Source organism: Carlito syrichta, unplaced genomic scaffold (assembly GCF_000164805.1).
Source record: "Carlito syrichta isolate Samal-C Ts95f unplaced genomic scaffold, Tarsius_syrichta-2.0.1 Scaffold302396, whole genome shotgun sequence".
Lineage (NCBI taxonomy): Eukaryota > Metazoa > Chordata > Mammalia > Primates > Tarsiidae > Carlito > Carlito syrichta.
The window spans coordinates 343,801-364,133 of record NW_007246492.1 but is presented as its reverse complement, the minus strand read 5'-3'; the positions used below and the strand labels follow the sequence as shown (position 1 = coordinate 364,133).

Genomic DNA, 20,333 nt, shown 5'->3' with positions numbered 1-20,333 from the left:
GCCACCGGCCACCCCGCCGGTCAGCAGGGCAACTCCTTGAGCCTGTGATATCCACCACCTGCCACCAGGAGGCAGAGTCAAGTGGGAAATAAGGCTCCAGCCCGCGTTAGAATATATTTATTGCTACATTTATATACAATTATACAAACAGCCTGGACAGGAAAGGGAATGTTGCATCAATTTCTGTAGATTCTTCCACAGATGTGTGCACAGAAATGGAGCTGGTCACCACTGAGTTTGCTCTTGGTTCAAAGCCAAAGATAAGTCACATACATTTTTTTGTTTGTTTGTTAAAGTGGAAAATTCTTAGAAATTCTCTCCACGGATTTCTCCTTACAAGCTAATCATGCAGAAAACAAGTGGATTCTCAGAAGCTGATGCCTCCCGAGGGAGGCTGTCTGGGGGATGGTGCCTTGAAGATGGGGTGCGGCAGACGCTGGCTTGGGACTGCGGGGTGCAATGCAGAAATCCCAAGGCCTGGCCCACCTTCTAAGTTCTGTCTTTAGGAAGGACAGTTGAGAGGGGTTTGGAGAGAGACAGAACAGCAAGAAAGGGAAAACCAACAGTCGACGGCGATAAGGGGAGACCCGTCAGCAGGAGCCCTGGTCGAGGGAACACGGTCCACCCGGCTCCAACTGAGATCCCAGACGCTGGGAGTCACATACATATTCCTTGATGTTAGAACACTAGGTCTGCCTCGGTAGTTTCTTATCCTACAGCTCGCCACATGTCAGCTGCCAGGGACCTGCGTGAAGACACAGAAAGGAAACAGGAAAGTCAGGCAAGAAAGATGAAAATGCAGCCTAAACGCTTGTATTACCACAATGAAGTTGAGCAAGGCGTGACCTTGGCATCTTTCCACATTCTGCAAGTTCATGCGTAGTCGTGGTTGAGTATATTATTATTATTATTAAGTCAGAGTCTCACTTTGTCACCCAGGCTGGAGTGCAGTGGCACACTCGTGGCCACCGCAGCCTCGACCTGCTGGGTTCAGGTGATCCTACCGCCTCAGCCTTCCAAGTAGCTGGAACTATAGCCATGTGCTACCACGCGTGGCTAATTTCTTTGATTTATGGTAGAGATGCGGTCTTGACAAGTTGCCCAGGCCTATCTCGAACCCTTGGACTCAGACAATCCTCTTGCCTCAGTCTCCCAAAGGGCTAGGATTACAGGCATGAACTACCGCACCCGGCTCGAGTTTTTTACTGAACTATGAAGGAGAATGGACCCTGCGGAGGGAATGCAGGGATATATAGATTGCACCAAAATAACGGTGGTGCCACAGAACTCTGCCCTCTGACCTCAGCCCGGCTAGCGGTCATTATCTTTGGCCTCAAAAGGAGTCTATCGGAGTAGATTTCACAATGTTCCCATATGGAATTAGGATGTGAATGTAAGAGCCGGGTATAAACGCTCCCCCTTTCACATAGCAGTCACATGAACCTTGACATAAATCCCGAGAGAAATGGTTAAGCAGCCTGTGGGCATGTGCCCAAGAAACGAGTTCACCTTATTTACACCAGCTCCATCTCAGGCCACTTCCCATCACGGGCCTCCAGGAGAGAGAGGACCTGCAGGTCAAGGCTAACCTGGCCTCCTTGGCTAAAATCAGCCCAGAGCCTCCGAGAAAAGACAAGACTGAAGGTGGCAAGAAGCCTATGGGTCTAAATACACCAGGCTGGGCCAGCATTTGAGGCTGGTTAGTAATTTGGATACAGCCTGGTCCCAAGACTGTAGGGGATTCCATCCCCAGAGAAACCAGTCAGCTCTCTCTTGTCCCTGGCTTTAGAGGTCAAGGCTGATTCCCACAGCCCTCACCCTAACCCTCCCCCCGAGTCAAGAGGAAGACAGAATGACAGTGCAGTGGAGAAGCCCTGAGCTCAGTGGGAGAAGGACCCGAAAACCTCTCAGAAGTCTTTGTCCTTTTTGTGGGTCAATAACATCATAACCAACTATGGAGGGGCCCAGCAGTCCTTCCAAGGCTGCCAATTCTGTGACATTTCAAGCTGGAGGATGTGGCGGTTGCCAGCTCCCCAGAATCCTTCATAAATTCATCTCTGGGTAATTAGAAATCTCTTTCTGTCATTTGATCTTGACTTTTCTGGTGAGTCATGCAGAAACTTTCTTCTCCTACTTCTGATGACAGCAGCTCAGAGTTAAACTCACTCAAACGGTTCGTTCTAAAAAGCAAGAATATTCGCAGATGAAAATCAGAAACATCCGGCGAATGTTACTTTGGGGAATCTTACTAATCAATACACAAAGTGAGAAGAGCCACATAAATGAATTTCTGCACTGGAAGAAATGGTGTAAAGATGAACAGCTAAAAAGATCGTTTGTGGCCATCTACGGAACATGAAGACATCCCTTCAACAGGGATCTTAGCTCAGCTATCAGAAATCAGACTAGCTGGGTTGTATGAATTCTCAGTTAGCTAGATCCCTTCAAAATGAGTGAGAGAAAATGGTGACGGATGTGTCACAGCCCTTCAGGTGAATTTTTGAAACAATCACAGTGTCTTGGCTGTGTCGTGAAATGTCAGAGATTCTTGCGTGACCTTCAACTCATTTCAGAGCAATCCAAAAATCAAGGCCAAAGAAGTAAATTGTTTCTAAAAATTCTCTGCCTTAAGTGAACACATGTGACCCTTTTTATCAATGCCACATGAAAAAAATCTAAGCTGGGCACAGTGGCTCATGCCTTTAATCCCAGCACTTTGGGAGGCCGAGGCAAGTGGATTGCCTGAGCCCAGGGGTTCAAAAACAGCCTCGGCTGATTGGCAAGGTCTCATCTCTATAAGAAGTCAAAAAATTAGCCAGGTGTGGTGGCTAATAGTGGTGCCTGTAGTTCCAGCTACTTGGAAGGCTGAGGTAGAAGGATTGCCTGAGCCCAGCAGGTCAAGGCTGTGGTGGCCCTGAGTGTGCCACTGCACTCCAACCTGGGCGACAGAGTGAGACTCCAACTCCCAAAAACAAAAAAAGAAATCACAACATAAACTGCATTGCTGTGGTTTCATTTAGAAATAGGGCAAATACCCTCTGCCAAAAGAAAGAATTTTGAAACCACCTGTTATCATGGTAATCATGTTGAAAAATGATTTTAAGCCGGGTATGGTGGCTCAAGCATGTAATTCCAGCACTTTGGGAGGTGGAAGCAAGAGAATTACCTGAGCTCAGGGGTTCAAGACCAGCCTGAGCAACATGGTGAGACCTCATCTCTATAATAAATCACACACACAAAAAAATTAGCCGGGCATGGTGTCACGTGCCTGTGATTCCAGCTACTCAGAAGGCTGAGGTGGAAGGATCACTTGAACCCAGTAGGCTGAGGCTACGGTGGCTGTGAGCGTGCCATTGCACTCCAACCTGGGTGACAGGTGCTTTTTAGAAAGAAAAATGATTTTAAATGTCACCAAATTGAGGCCAAATGCATAATACTATATTAACCTGGCTTATGAACCACTTCCTTTTCTACTCAATCTGTATGTACACAACTTTATCTTTTAAGTAAATCTGGATATGTTTCTTTAAAAGGGAAAGAAAAACCTCCCAGCAGAACACAAGCGTCCTGTGTGTGAGCATGGCCACGACCCCCTTAGTCGCTGCTTGATGGTGCCCTTTCACAAAAGCAAGACAGGTTCTCAGGCCGCCTGTCCAATCCTCTCTGCAACATTACGGGGAGAATCTCATCCTCATAAACTCTAGCTGACCTCAAAATGACCAAAGGGGGGGGAACAGGTTGTCAACTGGCAAAGAGCCCAAGAGACGCCGACTACCGAGACACAATCTTGAGGAGGTGGAATGGGAGAAGTTGCTCCTGGTCAGTTTCTTTGACTTGAAATTCACTCGACTCAAAAGCCCCAGCCTACGGATGAATGGATTCAGGTTTTACGGGGGCCCCGCCAGCATCCTGGCAGTAAAGTGTGGCGGGTCTCAGGAGAAGGTGGCCAGTTCTGGCCCCGGCTGCCAGCTGTACTTACCCCGTGAGGGGGGGAGACTTCTTCCGAACCGTCACATCTGCTTTATACTGCTTTGGCAAGAGCGCATCTGGAACAGTGCGTACAGTTTGGGTCCCCACCTTTCACAAGAGACATCGAGAGGTTAGAAAGCACTTAACGAAGAACACAGAAAAAAGCCAAATGGGAAGAGGGGACTAACTACTCAACAGTTGGGAATGCAAGGAACGCCCTCATCTCCCTGGGTTATGTAGGGTCTGTCGGGAATGAAGTTGCCAAGCTCTCTGCCCGTCTTTAACCTCTTTGTTTTTTTCACCCCACCTTTGAAGCTCCACTGTTAGAATGTGGAAATAAGAATAACTTTAAATCTCCTTTTTAAATAGACGCTGGAGTTCTAATACTTGCAACAACCCTGCACAAATGAATCAGTTTCACAAGAAAAATAGGTCTCAAAGCTATAAACATCAGAGCTTCATGCTACCAGATTTTATGTTTTATTTGAAGTTCTCTCTTGATCAATCTACATAATGTTAAAGTTCCTTTCAGGTACCAACCAGACTAATAGACCCAAAATACACTGTAGTGCCTACTTGGAAATCAATAGTTGCTGTGTTTTAATAAGAAAATTCTCAATGCCTGTCTACTAAAAGACTGGATGGGTTAAGATGAACAAACAAATAAACAAACAGTGAAAACTACCTCCCCTGCAGCCATGTTGGCATTGCAAAGGTGACAGAGGTCAATGTCAGCCCTACATTCTCTGGTCTGTCTTCTTCAGCTCTGGCCCTTAGAGATACCAAAAGCAAAGTCATAATTAATAAAGAATTTATTCAACAGGCCAAGCTTATCTATGAGTCAGTTCCCTGACTGGGGCGAACACTGTTTTCAGTGATTTCTGTCCTTGTGCGTGAAGCCATTGCAAATGCAGCCACTGGCAGTCTCTATCTCATGAACAGAGTATGGGCTGTTTCCCTGTGAAAACCACGCCATCACTGGGGGTTCAGTTTCCAGGCAGTCTAACCCACAATGGAAAGCTGAGTCTTTCCAGGAAAATACAGTTGAAACCCCCAATTTGTCAAAGGTGGTAATGAAGGAACACAGAAGCAATGACATTTATTCATAGCTTTTTTTTTTTTTTTAGTTGGAGTCTCATTCTGTCACCCAGGCTGGAGGGCAGTGGCACACTTGTGGCCACCACAGCCTCGACCTGCTGGGCTCAGGCGATCCTTCCACCTCAGCCTTCCAAGTAGCTGGAACTGTGGGCGCATGCCAACACGCCCGGCTAATTTTTGATTTATTGTACAGATGAGGTCTCACCAAGTTGCCCAGGCTGGTCTCGAACCCGTGAGCTCAGGCAACCCTCTCACCTTTGCCTCCCAAAGAGCTGGGATTATCAGTGTGAGTCACCATGCCCGGCCTATTCATAGCTTTATAATGCTTCTTTAATACTTGAATTTGATATCAAACTGGGCAGAACTAATGAGAAGATAATTAAGTAGTCCTCAAAATTTAACAGCACTTTAAAGGGATTTTAAGTGTTTTCAAGGACTTGGGAAAGCAGTGGAGCTACTGTACTAAGTGTCATTTCAAGGTAGACAGCTACTGTTCTTCCTTAATCACTAGTCATACTTGCCGTGATTAACCATGACTGGGGTAGATTCAGACTCATAAAGGAATGCAGGGAGAGAGAAAGAACAAATGAAGGGAGAGAACGGTTTTCCCGAATATCATGAGAACATCTGGAAGAACATGAAAACAAAAGGAGGAAGAACAAAGCGGATAAATGCAGGATACAGAGAGAGCAGAGAACGGAAGGAGCAGTTAGTTGCCAGTGACAGCAGAGGAAATGGCACTTCTCCATGTCCCCAAGTAGGGAAAGGGGTAGAGATGGCAGCAATTTCCAAGCTTGGCCACCTGGTGGTGCCGTGAGATTAGACTACAGTACTGCTTTTGCAGCTCGCCAGAGCTGACCCGGAGAAGTAAGATACGTACACATGAGGTGGGCTGGATGTTCACAGCGCAGGTGGCTCGGGACTCATGAAGCATCAAGCCACGGGTGAGGACATACACCACATCAGGTTATTCCGGGAACTCAAACGTGGTTTAGCGTTTAAAAATCGACTTACCTAGTTCAGGACATTAACAATGTTTTAAAAGTACACATACAATTATCTTAAGACACTCGGAAGTTACACTTAACACATTAAAACCCTCTTCTTATTTTTTCTAAAAAAGGCATATGTAAATAAAAGGGAGTGTCATGCATCTGACAAATGCCATGTGCCAAAAACGTACAGCAAGCAGAGTGGCAAAACATTAGAGAGATTAGACGCATTCCTCTTAAATCAGACATGAGGCACCACTTATGTTCAGTATTGACTGGAACTTACAGCCAGGCAACTAAGGTAAGAAGAAGAACAAAAGTTAGATGGATTGGGAAGGAAGACTGAAAACTTTCCGTATTTAGAGAGGATGACTATGAGAAAAGCCCCAAAGACCTCACAAATTATTAGGAACAATGAGAATTAAGCAAAGTTCCTTCATTTACAGTCAGCAAGCAAAAACCAATTGCATTTCTCTACACCAGCCACCAATAGCTTTCAAACATAACTGTTAAAAAAGACAGCAAAAATAAGATGCTTAATAATAAATCTAACAAAAGAAATACACGATCTTCAGGCGAAAATGTAAACAAATTTGCTACAAGGCATTAAGGAAGATTTTAACAAATGGATAGAACATATTTATGATTAGAAATGCTTAATATTGTACAGGTGTAATTTATTCCCAGGTTAATCTATTAATACATTTCCTACCGTAAGTACCCAAAGGTTTTGGTTTTTTTTACTCTAATTTAAACTAATTCTAAAATTTATGTAAAAGAACTGACGGCCCAAACTAGTGAGGAGTTTATTATAAGATCAAAGTGGAGAAACTTTTACACAAGGCTCAACCAGATCCTAAGCCTTGTTAAAAAGCTATGGTAATTAAGACAGAAGGGTATTGGCGTGGAAATGGACACATTGGCCAATGAACAGAACAGAGACTAAGATATATGAAGGAAGTAGCAATGCAATCAGAAAAAAGATGAGCTGCTAAGTAAGGTATGAAGACAACTAGTTTTCCAGGTCAAAAAAAAAAAAAAATTGGATCCATATTTCCTGCTATACAGCTATTTCCAGCTGGACTAAAGATCTAAGTGTAAAAATAACCAAACTTTTAGAAGACAATAAAAACCCCAAAACTTTTAGAAGAAAGTGTAGGAGAATATATTCATGAATATATTCTCAAGTAAGAGAATCTCTTAAAGAAGACACACACTCACTCACAAGCAGACCCTGAAAATTTACCATAATACTATAAGAAAGGGGTTGACAGTAGCCAGAAACTGCTGGAGGCAGTAGGGTGAAAACTGATCTCAAACTAGGTGAAGTAGGGACCAAAGGGAATTGTACCCCACATCTTTAAAATAAAAAATTTTAAAAACACACACAAGCAACTTTAAAAAAAAAAGAAGACAAACAAGAAAAAAATTCCCCACAAATCTTAGGGAGAAGGATTTCTATATTAAGCTACAATCAAATTTAAAATGTTTACTTATCAAAGAAATCATTAAGAGGCAAAAAGACAAAGCACAATATGGGAGGATATATCTATAAAACATTTAAAATGTCAGAAGAACAATAACCAGAAATTAGTAAGCAAATTATCTGAATCAATTTGACCTGGAGAAACAAGCTAGTAGAAAGCAAGGGTGGGGGTGGGGAATTATTTCAAAAAAGAGGAGACACGAAAAATTTAAACATATTTTTTGAAAAATTCTCAATCACATTAGTAATTAACAAAATGCAAAATAAAAGCAAGATGCCATGTAAAATCGGCAGAAATTGAAAAGTCTAGTGATATCAAGTGTGGCAAAGATATCACTTTGGGAAACAATTTGATGGATCTGTAGTAAAGTTGAGATGTTCATACCCTGGAACTTGACAATTCCCTCCCTAAGTCTCTGCCTTAGAAATACTATCACTCGTATTCACGAGAAGACATAAATAGAGAAAAGAATGTGTGTGGCTATATTGTTTATTAAAATATTTTAAAATACAGGAAACAATCCAAATGTCCATTATCATGGGAACTGATAAATTGTAATGCATTCTTAAAATGAATCCACTCACAGCAGTGAAAATGAATGAACCACTCGTCAAAATGGATGTGCATGTGTGTGGAATAAAAGTTTCTTTTCGGGTTCATATGAGTGCAAAACTAGACATTATATTGCTTATGGATACAAACTCAGTAAAAGCAAAGGGAAGGATGGCATGAAAGAAGAACTGGTAATGCCAACGTTTCCAGCAATGTACTCGTTTTTAAATGGATACATGAGTATCTATTATATATATCTATGTATAGATATAATATGTTCATTCATTTATATTTCTACTAGGCATATCTCTTTCTCTAACACTGTTGTAAAGCTTTCTCTAGTTTTTTAAGTCAGAAAGTGATGGAGGGAAAACACAACCATAGATGGGGAAGTTATAAATTTGGTTCCAATTATCTTTAGTCTTTGAACCATTTGAATTTCAAGAATCTCAAAGAAACATCTACATGGAAAAGTCCATACTTACTCTAAGAACACTGAGTAAAATAAGCAACTGTGTCATTCTCACAGTTGTGAGTGCTCTCATCTCTCTAAATCAGTGACTCTCAGAGAGGGTGATCCTAAAGGAGCAGCCTTCAAGTTCAAAGCCCTATGGAAAGCAGTGCGGCGATTCCTAAAAGAACTAAAAATTGACCTTCCATACTCTCCAGCCATCCCTCTCCTGGGAATATACCCGGGGGAACATAAATCGCTCTGCAAGAGACACCTGCACCCTCATGTTTATAACTGTGCGACTCACAATAGCAAAAACAAGGAACCAACCTCACTGACCATTGAAAGTGGGCTGGATTAAGAAAATGTGGTACATAAACATGATGGGGTATTGCACAACCATAAAGAAAAAGAAAATCGTGGACTCTGCAGCAAATTGGATGGCGTTGGAGACCATCATACTCAGCGATCTATCACAGAAGCAAAGAACCGAAGACCGCATGTTCTCACTCGTAAGTGGACCCTGAACACTAGTCACATGAGCACAAGGGCGGGATGGGCAGTCCCTGGGCACTGCCCCGGGGAGGGGGAGAGTGCACATGACAACACAAAGAGTACCTGGTCCCAGACCAAGGGACGTGAGGGCCAGATGGAGGCCCAAACTTCACCTGCATGCAGCCTTCTTGTGTAGCTAATCCCCACATCTCTGTAATAAAATAAAAATTTTAAAAAGAGCAGTCATCAACCTCCCCTATTAGAAATGCAGTTTCTTGGGTCTCACATGGAACTGCTGAACGTGAACCCTGGAAGGGGGGCGTCCTGCAATCTGTTCTAACAAGCCCTTCTCACTGCCCCGGTGCACAGGAATTTGAGAACCACTGCTGAAAAGTTTTTCAAATGTGTAAGAAAATCCCTTCATCACAACAAAATAAGACCCCTCCAGGATCACATCCAAAAGCCCTTGGACGAACACGACTGTTTGTTAAATCCTTTAACTCAGGAACCAGCAAACTATGGTTTATCGACCAAATCCTGTTTTTGTACATACATGTTTTTACGTTTGTTTGTTTTTTTTTTTTTTTTACAAATTACAGAAAAAATATTTTGTGACACATGGTAATTATATAACATTCAGTTTTGAGTGTCTATAAATAAAGTTGTATTGGAATGCAGGCATGTTGATTCATTTACATGCGTCTGTAGTTGTTTTTGCTACACAGCAGTAGAGCTGCCTGGCTGTGACAAACCATTTGGCCTGCAAAGTCAAAAATATTTAGTATCTGGACCTTTACAGAAAGGTCATTTGCTCTAATTTGCTCTAATTGCATCATTAGAACATACTAATCTAAAAGCAAAAGGCAGGCAATTATAGTAATTTTTCCCTTAAAAAAGCAATTTCATTTTAGTTTCACAGGCAAAAATCTAATCATTTGAAGAATCAAAGGAAAGTTAAATGAGATCTATTTTAATCTACAAAGTATAATAAATCAAATAATCCACATAGAGCATGTGGAAAATGTTTACGCTTTCGCTTTCCTTTCTTCCTTCTTTCTCCTTCCTTCCTTCCTTCCTTCCTTCCTTCCTTCCTTCCTTCCTTCCTTCCTTCCTTCCTTCCTTCCTTCCTTCCTTCCTTTCTCTCCCTCCTTCCCTCCCTCCCTCTCTTTCCCTCTCTCTCTTTCTATTTTATAGTGACCAAGAATTGACAGATTAATTTAAATGAAACAGTGTCACATTCATTTCTTGAAACCAATTTAGCATTCTCCTTCTACATTGACTCAGGAGGTTCAACTATAATCCTGTCTGAAACGCTGCCAGGTGACTTCATTTCTCAGATCTTACACTGTGGTCACCTTCCTCCCAGGCTCCTCATCCCAGGCTGAATTCACTAGCAAGAGCCTTCCTCTAATCCTCAAGCTCTTGTGTTTTCTCTAGACAGTTCAATTCGTAACACAGAAGACTTGTTCACTGAATTCTTGAAATATTTTCTTCAACACCTGCTGGGGAGCTGAGAAGGCCTTTCACTTTTCTCTGGATTTCTAAGATCTCTTAAGAACGAACCCCTTTTGGATTTTGAAAGCTTATAGTGGTCAATAAAAAGAAAAGAATACTTTCTTTCCCCTACAAGAGTACATCATATATTTCAACTTTAAATACTATTTAAACAACATTGACCTCATCTTGAAAACAGGAGCACTAAGCTCACGACAGGATTCCCTAGCCCACACAAAGCGGCTGAAGGTACCGACTCATCATTTTGGTGGGTTTGATCTCCAGGTCGCTGCCACTCTGTATTCAACTTAAAGATTTGAAGCACCCTTCTTTGGCCTCGGAATCAATAGATACTTTGCTTTGAGTTAGGCGGACAAGATGATCCTATGGCGAGCACGGAAACGTGTCTCAAATGGCTTTGAGCTCGAAAGTTCGTGTTTTATAGTCAAAGGACATGGGCTTCCACTTCAAAGAAAACCACAACCCTAATGCAGACGCTGCCACTGTGGTTGCTTCTGGGTAGGTGACTAAACTAGAAAAACGGAACAATACGTGTAATTTCAAGGACACCTGCAGCCTTGATGAGGCCTTTGCGTGGATGAGGAAAAGGTGCCCCTTGCTCAGGCAGATGCAGTCCCAGGGGAACAGCTTGTTGGATACAAGTTACACTTGTACTTTGCCCATGCTCCTGGGTCCCTTAAGCTTCCACTGAATGTGCCTTTTCTTGGTTTGAATCTGGCAGCAACATTTTTGTCCTCCAGGGTCAGACTTCTCAGTGGACACTGCACTGGCCTGGACCCTGCAGGTTTCTCACCACAGCTCAGAAAGCTTCCTGAAATCAGGCTCCTTCCTGGCTTCCTCTCATCCAGCATCCTCCTGTCTTTTCCTCGAGTGAGGCAAGCCCTTTATTGACTCAGAGTCTTTGCAGTTGCTGTTCCCTCTACCGGGAATACTTTAAAGCCAAGACTGCAAACTGGTGCCCAGTGGGCTACCTCTGGCAAGTAATCTACTTTGGTTTATCTTGTTTGGTTTGCAAAGCTTGTTCTAAAATTTTTGAAATGGCTGGCCGGGCACAGTGGCTCATGCCTATAATTCCAGCACTTTGGGAGGTGGAGGCGAGAGGATTGCTTGAGCTCAGGGCTTCAAGACCAGCCTAGGCAACTTGGCGAGACCTCGTCTCTACAATAAATGAAAAATACAACCGGGAGTGGTGGTGCACACCTGTAGTTCCAGCTACTAGGAAGGCTGAGGCAGAAGGATCGCCTGAGCCCAGCAAGTCAAGGCTGCGGTGACTGTGAGCAAACCACTGCACTCCAGCCTGGGTGGCAGAGTGAGACTCCAACTCAAAAAAAAAAAAAAGAAAGAAATAGCGGACATGTAAAATGTTAAAGACTTCCTGTTAAGATCACATTTCGACTTAACTAGATATCTTTGTGTGCTTTTCCTCAAAAGCCGTTTTCTGGCTGATCTTGGCAGAGCAGAAGGCATGACAAGGTGAGGCAACTGTGTCTGGAGAGCTGTCGCCCTCCCTCATTCCGACAGGACAGGACACCCCTGGTGTACAATCCGGCCAGCCCCAGTGCACTCGCTGGATCCCTCTGGCATCTGCAGCTGCCATCTTGATTTACACAGAGGAAGAAGAGAGGCTAGTTTTCTCCTCCTTCAGATGTAACTTACAGGTCACCTTCTTGGCTGACTTATCTGACCTCCTTTCTCAACTCAGTCTCTTGTTTCCTTCCTAGTCTTAGGTGGATATAAAATGGCTGTTTTTATGCTTGGAATATTGGAAATTGCGGTTGAATTTTCAACCTAATACTTAATACAATTTGCATCTCTTAGTTATTCTGCTTACGAGTGTTTGTATCTTTCCTACAGAAAGGCAGTTCATTAGGGCAGGACTTAGTCACTGTGATTTTCTGATGGCAGCGATCATCTGAATGACAAACACACAGTGCCTAAAGGCACTAAAATATCTGGATGAATAAATCCAAGGACTCCTCCCGCCAAAAGTTCCTTAGCAGCTCTGAAGTCCATCTTAACCTCTTCTGGGGAAAGTGGACCAAGTTGCGAGTAGACCGCCCTGACAAGTCCAAGGTGGTCAGACCATACACAGCACTGCAGCTCTGGGGCTGCCTAAGTCCCAGACCCCATCAGCCTCTGCGTACACGGCCGATGCCCTTGGCCCAGCATCAGAAAGGACTCCCAAGGTCTGGCATCTGCTGGAAGTTCTCTGCAAATCAGCACTGAGATGTTCCCTCGCCCTAGGGGGATGGGGTGGCAGGAGATGTTACCTGCTCCTGAGGTGACCCCTGACAATTACAATAACCTCTATAGCCTTGCCGATGTTAGCAAGAGGGGCCAGCCCCCAGCTCTCTGCAGGCCCCTCTAGGGTTCTTGTATCATGGTCACAATTATTTCTTAACTCTTCTGTTTCCTCCTCTAGACAATATTCTAAATTATGTATGTTGATGTTTTAAATTATCTACGGATCCTCATGGCCTAACATCAGACATTGCATCAGTGTTTAATGATTGAATAACACTATTTGAATGGATGAAATCACGGAAGTGCCACGTGGAGCGCATTTACTCTAGATGGTAAATATGGGGACAGATTTTGACATTACTAGGCATAATCTCCTGAACTTGGGCAGGGGTATGGAGTGGGGTTCGTGCCAGAGTGCCGGCTTTAGGCATCTGGACTTGAGAGAGGACACTAGAAAGAGTGTTTTCTTGTTCTTCTTTGGAGCATAAGAATTACATACAGTCCAGGCGCAGTGTAAAGAGAGAAGGGTCGTGAATAAAGGAGGCCTGAGTGCTGCGGCAGGAACCAGGCCGTGTCAGGCTGTGAGTGACCCTGAGAAGATGTGGCTTTTACTCTGAAATAGGAAACCTCTGGAGGATAGGAGAAGTGACATGATCTGACTTACCTGCTTAAGGCTGCAGTCCTAGAAGACTGTAAGGCAGCAAGAGAGAAATCAAGAAAAAGGAATGGAAGTCTCTTGGGATAATCCTGTGCGTGGAAGAGGGACCAGCTGCAGAGGACACATGAAGCCATCCTATTCTGGGTATGCTATGTATCTTGAATGCGGGGCCTAAAGATCTGTGATTGGACTGGATGCCAGTTACGGGAGAAGAAGACTCGTGGACATGGTCACGGTTTTGGCCTAGTTAGCTGGAAGAATGGACTTGCCATTCATCGACTGAGAGGAGGAAGACAGGGGCAAGGGCAGGTTCAAGGGGAGAAAACCTTGAGTTCTGGCTGACGTAAGTTTGAGGTGCTTACTAGGTATCCAAGTGGAAAGCCCATGCAGAGAGTTGGATATATACATCTGAAGTTCAGGGAAAAAGTTGTGGTTAGAGACTTCAGGGTTCAGCCCACAGATGGCATTTTAAAGCAGTGACACTGGATAAGGTCACTAAGAGACCCAAGAGTAGCCAGAGAAGGACTGAGACTTGGCACGCTACGTTAAGAGGCTGAGGAGGGGAACTTCCTTATCCATAACACATACAGATTTTATTTATTTTGTCTACCGGGAGTGAACCATACACTCTTTACTGCCTAGACAGATTGTGTCTTTTTTTTATCTCTATGTAATACTTAGCACAGGTCTGATCCACACTCAACAAACATACGCTGAGTGACATACCTTCTAAGGGAATCACTAGCAAAATCCTTAAAAAGGCAAACAAACAGCATTAAAAATAGAGCCCAAAGCATCTGGCTACAAATACCAATATTCACAATACTGACAGATGAACAAAAATATGGAAAAGAAAATGCCATGTTACTAGTTATTAATACCTTCCATATGTCAAGGCTATAAACAAACGATCTCATGTTTATTATTAAAACAAGTGCTCACAAAATGAACTGTTACTTAACAGATGAGAAAACGTAGGCTTAAATGGCTCAGTGGATTTCCAAGGTCACAGAAGTGGCTGGGCCAGGATTCAAGCCTGAAATGGGAGTCCAAAAGCCATGCGATGACCCCCACGTGACGCTGCTGGCTCACAGCTGTCCCAAGGACTCTCTTGAGGTCTTCCGGGCTGTGTATCTAATGTGCTCTAAACTGGTAAAACCTGGGTCTAGGGGCAACCCCTTCAGTTCCCCTTCCGCTGTGGGAGCTTTTCTGTCCTCTCAATAAATCCTGCTTTCAAAAACAAAAACAAAAAAACCTGGGTCTAAATATCTTCTGTAAAACACATCTGTTGAAAAAGTACGAGCATTTGGGAAAGAGTTCAGCACCCCTAGACCAGAGACGTTCACGGGCTCCAGTCTGTCACTTTGACTACTGGCTGTTTCTGAGCACGCCCAGAGACACAATGCAGAGGTTAGAGGGAGCAGCATTCAGTGGCACCGAGTGGTTGGAAGAGTAATGGAAAAGTGGTGACCGTTACAGACTAATCCCTTCTCGGTGTCTCTGGTACACAAATGTAGAATGTAGTATGACTCTCAGGAAAGAGGGGGAGAGGGGAGCCACAAATCACTGAGACTCATATTTCTTCTACCTGATTAACAAGAACTATCTTTAACACCTTTGAAACAAATTGAGGCTGTACCCCTGAAAGTATTTGTGGCCCAAGAAAATCTTTTAAGAACTATGGTTGGCCGGGCTCGATGGCTTAGCTTGTAATCCCAGCACTTTGGGAGGCCAAGGTGAGTGGATTGCCTGAGCCCGCGGGTTCAAGACCCGCGTGGGTAACTTGGTGAGACCTCATCTCTACAATAAATCAAAAAATTAACCGGGCGTGGTAGTGTAGTTCTAGCTACTTGGAAGGCTGAGGTGGAAGGATCGCCGGAGCCCAGCAGGTGGAGGCTGCAGTGTGCACCCAGTCTGGGCAACAGAGTGAGACTCCAACTCAAGAAAAAAAAATCACTATGGTCAAAGTGTATAGGCTTAAGAACAATATTTGGTCTAAAACCTAAGTGCTGAAATCAAAGGACTTAACTTGAGAAAGAAATATCACACAAGGTCAGGCGAGGTGACTCACGCTTATAATCCCAGCACTTTGGGAGGCCGAGGTGAGAGGACTGCCTGAGCCTGAAGGTTCGAGACCAGCCTGGGCAACTTGGCGAACCCTCATCTCTACAATAAATAAAAATTTTTTAAAAATTAGCCGAATGGTGCTATGTACCTGTAGTTCCAGCTACTTGGAAGGCTAAGGCAGAAGAATTTCCTGAGCCTAGCAGGTTGAGGCTGCAGTGGCCGAGAGCGTGCCACTGCCCTCCAGCCTGAGGGACAGAGTGAGACTCTTAAAGTGGCCTAAAGTTGAACTAAGTGACCTCTCATTTCTCTAATGCCTACACGTCTTATCTCAGTTTTTCTTCTGGTCCTATTATATTTTGTAAATCTTAATTTGAGTCCATGTCTCCACTCCCTGACTTAACTACAATTTTCTTGACAGAGTCGCAAAGTCTCATCCATTTATCTATCTCCCATAACAGCGAAAGTGCTTTGCACAAATGGCAGTTGCTCTGCAAATAATTGAATGAATGACTCTGAATGCATGTGTATATATGTCTTATTTTACGGAAAAAGGAATTAAAGCGATGCCTTGTCTCCCATTTCAGCATTCTTTTTATAACACCATGACATGGAAAAACCCTTTCAATACCGAATGTTTAAGAACTAAAGCATAACGGCTCAAAAATCAGAGGTGGCAGAGAACATTTCTCCATCTGTACACATCACACCAGTTATCTAGAAGAAATATTATCTTGCAGTCTTCCTAATGCTTGAGAACATTCCAAAAATGTTCTTGTCAGTAACCTCCTCTAAAGAGCCAAAACTACTTTTCTGACAGATATATTTACTGGCAAATATATATCTTTTCTGACAGATACACACACACACACACACACACACATACACACACACACACACACAGGCAAATATATATCTTTTCTGACAGATACACACACACACACACACACACACACACACACACACACACACACAGAGATATACATACATTTCCTGCAAAACCTTTGATACAATCTGTGCCCCAATAATTCATTTAAATATCCTTAAAACATCAGCTTATACTGGACTCCACTGTGGTCTAGTAAATTATACTATGCCCAGAGTATTAGGTTCTGGACTCTAATTCTAGGTTTTATATCATTGGGTACAAAGCTTTTACAAAATGGAGATATTCTTAGGTTATTTTAAGAATGGATATTAATTACTAAATGACAGTGATTTTACTTTATGTTGTGCCTATACAAAAACCATTTTTCATACTTACGATCAACTACTTTTAAAAGATGTTAATTCTTCTTAAAAATAAATGATAGTTTAACCAACATAAAGGTTTTAAGAAACTCAAATGAACTACTAGTTGCTCTTAACACTATTTGCTATTAAGGAAAATTAAAAAGTAAACAGACCATTGGATTATGATTTACTTTTGTGTATATAAAAAGGTTGTATGTCTTTCAATAGAAAAGACTTTCAAAATGTACACATTAAAAAGTTGCAAAAGTCTATATTTAATCTATATATTAAGAGTAAGACATTATATGAGACACCATTTGGGCAGAAGCAGATGAGTCAAATCGCATCTCTTGCAAAAGCTAAGTTGATGAGTGTAAGTAAATATGAATACCAGCTTTAAAAAAATCGACAGAGAATTTCCAGAGTGAGGTGTCCGGAGCTCACAGCCAGTCTAAATTATGTGCCATTGTTCTAAGATCATCTTCACTGAGCTGTTTTGGTGAATATGATCCTTTCATTTTACAGAAGTAGAAAACTAATTTTCGAACCCCGGGCCTGTTTGAAAAAAAAAATTCTTTCTTCCAATCACCATATTACTAGGATCATCTGAGGGCAGAAAGGAGCTTAATAGGACTACTGTTATAAGCACCCATCTGAGGTTATAGTTTTTCAACTATAAACAAGTATTAATAATTCAAAAGTACACAAATATTAACCTTTGGTCAGACATTACATTTTAGGGAAAACAATGCATCCGGAGGGAAGCATCCATGATCTGGTTTCAGAGAAATTCTCAGAAAAAAGCATTCTGACTCAAAATTATGAAATCAGTCAAAAATCCAGCATCCAAGAGAGTATAAGACTTGGAAATAGAACCCAGACCAAACCCATTTGTTCTTGGATGTCCTTACTATCAAGCTCTCTTGTGCCACTAAAAAACCTGTCCCCAAAATGTCATGGATAAAAGGACAGAAACTGAGGTCTTAAGGGTCCTAAAAGGGGTCGTTTGGAAAATAAGTTCAGAAGGAAAACATACGACTACAAATAAGAACAATATACAAACATGAGAGGAAATTACATCTAGACATTTCCTTTAAATTCTCAAAATTTCATTTCCGTTCTCCTGAAATGTCTTCCCTTGGCCACAACCTTTCCTCAGGCTAGCTATAGTATACACCCTTCTTCTATCATGTTCTTTATCCTGTACCTTCTAGTATATCTTACATAGCAGTATGAATTTTCTTTTCTGAGCAAGGTTTAGTTATTATTCCTTTCTGTAGCTGTGCTTTCCCAAAGCCACCAGTTGTCCTCAAATCAAACAAAACACCTCAGCACAGGATTCAAGCTCCATAAGGTCCCGGTCCAACCCACTCTATCTTTACCACCCTATAGTCAGTGCACAGAGACTCACATTTTCTGTACAGTCTAGAGCTACTCACCACCAAGCATATTCTCTCTTCTCTCTTTTTTCAGTAATACCTTCTTCATCAAAACCTATTTTTCCTCTTCAAAAAAAATACAAAAAACCAAAAACACTGGCAATGAAGGAAAACCAAATTGGACTTCATCGAAATTAAAAACTTTTAAGAACACTATCAAATATGAAACAGTAACCTACAATGGGAGAAAACTTGCAACTCATACATCTGATAAAGGATTAACATCCGGGAACCTTGGGGGTGAGGAATTAATATCCTGAATCCCAAATATGAATAATTCCTACAATTCAACAACAAAAAGTTCAGTTTTTTAAAATGGACAAAAATGGAATAGACGTTTCTCCAAAGAAGATATACAAATGGCCAATAAGCTCATAAAGAGATATCCATTAAAGGGAAACATATCATAGGTAAATGCAAATCAGAACCACAATGAGATACTACTTCACCATCAGTATGGCTATTATCAAAATCAAGCAAGCACGCAAACCAACCAGAAACCCAGAAAGTAAAAACAGTTAGTGGGCGAATGGAAAAATTAGGACCCTTGTGCACTGCTGGTGGGAATGTAATAGGGTACATCTGCTATGGAAGATAACATGACAGTTCCTCAGAAAATTAAACAGAGAATTACCCTATCATCCAGCATTTCCATTCCTGAGTATGTACTCAAAAGAACTGAAAGTAGAACTCTCACAGATATTTATACACCAATGTTCATGGCAGCATTATCCACAACGGTTAAAAGACAGAACTCACTCAAGTGTCTATTAGTAGATGAATGGATACACAAAATATGGTATGTGCATACAATGGCATATCGTCTAGTCTTAAAAAGAAATAAAATTCCGATATATGTGACAACACAGATGGACCTTGAAAACACTCTTCCCAGTGAAATAAACCAGACACAAAAGGACAAATATTTTATGAGTTCTCTTTTACGCGGTACCTAGAAACAAATTCATAGAGACAGAAGGTAGAACAGTGGTTTTCAGGGACTGGGGAGGAGGGAGGAATGGGGAGTTATTGTTTAATGGGTACAGAGTTTCAGTGTGGGGAGATGAAAAAGTTCTGGATATGGATGGTGGTGATGGTCGCACAATGTGAATGTATTTAATGCCACTGAACTGTACACTTGAAAATGATTAAAATGGCAAAGTTTATGTCATGCATATTCCATAATCAAGAAATGCAGATTAAACTGAAAACTCTAAACCCATTAATCTTCTCAATATTTATTACAGAAATTACCAATTACTATACTTGACTAGTTTGTCAGTTCGGTGTAAGGTGAGTCTTCCTATAAAGTTAGAAAAGCTTTTAAAATCAGAGACTTTATCTTTTAGGGTATCCTTATTAACTGTTGTTTAAAATGACCTATGAAATGCACATTAAGTAATGTATCAGAGCATGAGCATACTGAGAACCCAATACTAACTATTCATATTCTCCATCAGTCATTAATTTTTCTGCTATTGATCTTCCTTACACTCTAGTACCTTCCTTCATCTCACAACTGCATCTTTTAGCCACAGAGCTAAAATTTTTTTAGTTGGAGTCTCATTCCATCACCCAGGCTGGAGTGCAGTGGCACGCTCACCGCCACCCCAGCGTCGACCCCCTGGGCTCCGGCGATCCTTCCACCTCAGCCTTCCAAGTAGCCGGAACTACTGGCGCGCGCTATCACGCTTGGCTAATTTCTGATTTATCGTAGGTATGAGGTCTCACCAAGTTGCCCACGCTGTTCTCAAACCCGTGGGCTCAGGCAATCCCCTGACCTCGGCCTCCCAAAGTGCTGGGATTACAGGCTTGAGGCAGCACACCCAGCCAAGAACTAAAATTTTAAAGTAAATAATCACATAAATGCAATGATGGTATACAGGATTCAATGCTAGACTTGACTTTCATAGCCTTTTTGATATAAATGTTAAAAAAAGAGAGGGAGGAGACATTGCCTTATGATTCTAAGAAATACATGTATTTCAGAGTCTAAAAAAACCTAAAATATCTTAAGTTGAAAAAACTGGAAGGGATATCATGACATACATTATAACACAGTGTAAAAAGAATTTCCTGTAACACATCCACGTTTTATCAGAAGGAACTTTTCAAGAGATAGTCACATAATCATCT

General features: G+C 42.1%; 1 protein-coding gene across 4 annotated transcripts in view; it reads right to left on the bottom strand.

Moving 5' to 3' along the window:
- Nucleotides 1-101: 101 nt before the first annotated feature.
- Nucleotides 102-20,333, bottom strand: part of RDX (radixin) — a 76,020-nt gene continuing 55,788 nt past the window's right edge. For 3 of the 4 annotated variants that reach the window (XM_008056555.2, XM_008056557.2, XM_021711602.1), the window contains 2 exons: nt 3,980-4,077; nt 102-745 (listed from right to left, as the gene is read on the bottom strand). In XM_008056555.2, coding sequence (XP_008054746.1) covers nt 4,011-4,077 — 67 coding nt within the window. In that variant the 3' untranslated portion in view covers nt 102-745; nt 3,980-4,010. The remainder of the gene's footprint in view (nt 746-3,979; nt 4,078-20,333) is intronic. The other variant, XM_008056556.2, reaches the window with a different exon arrangement.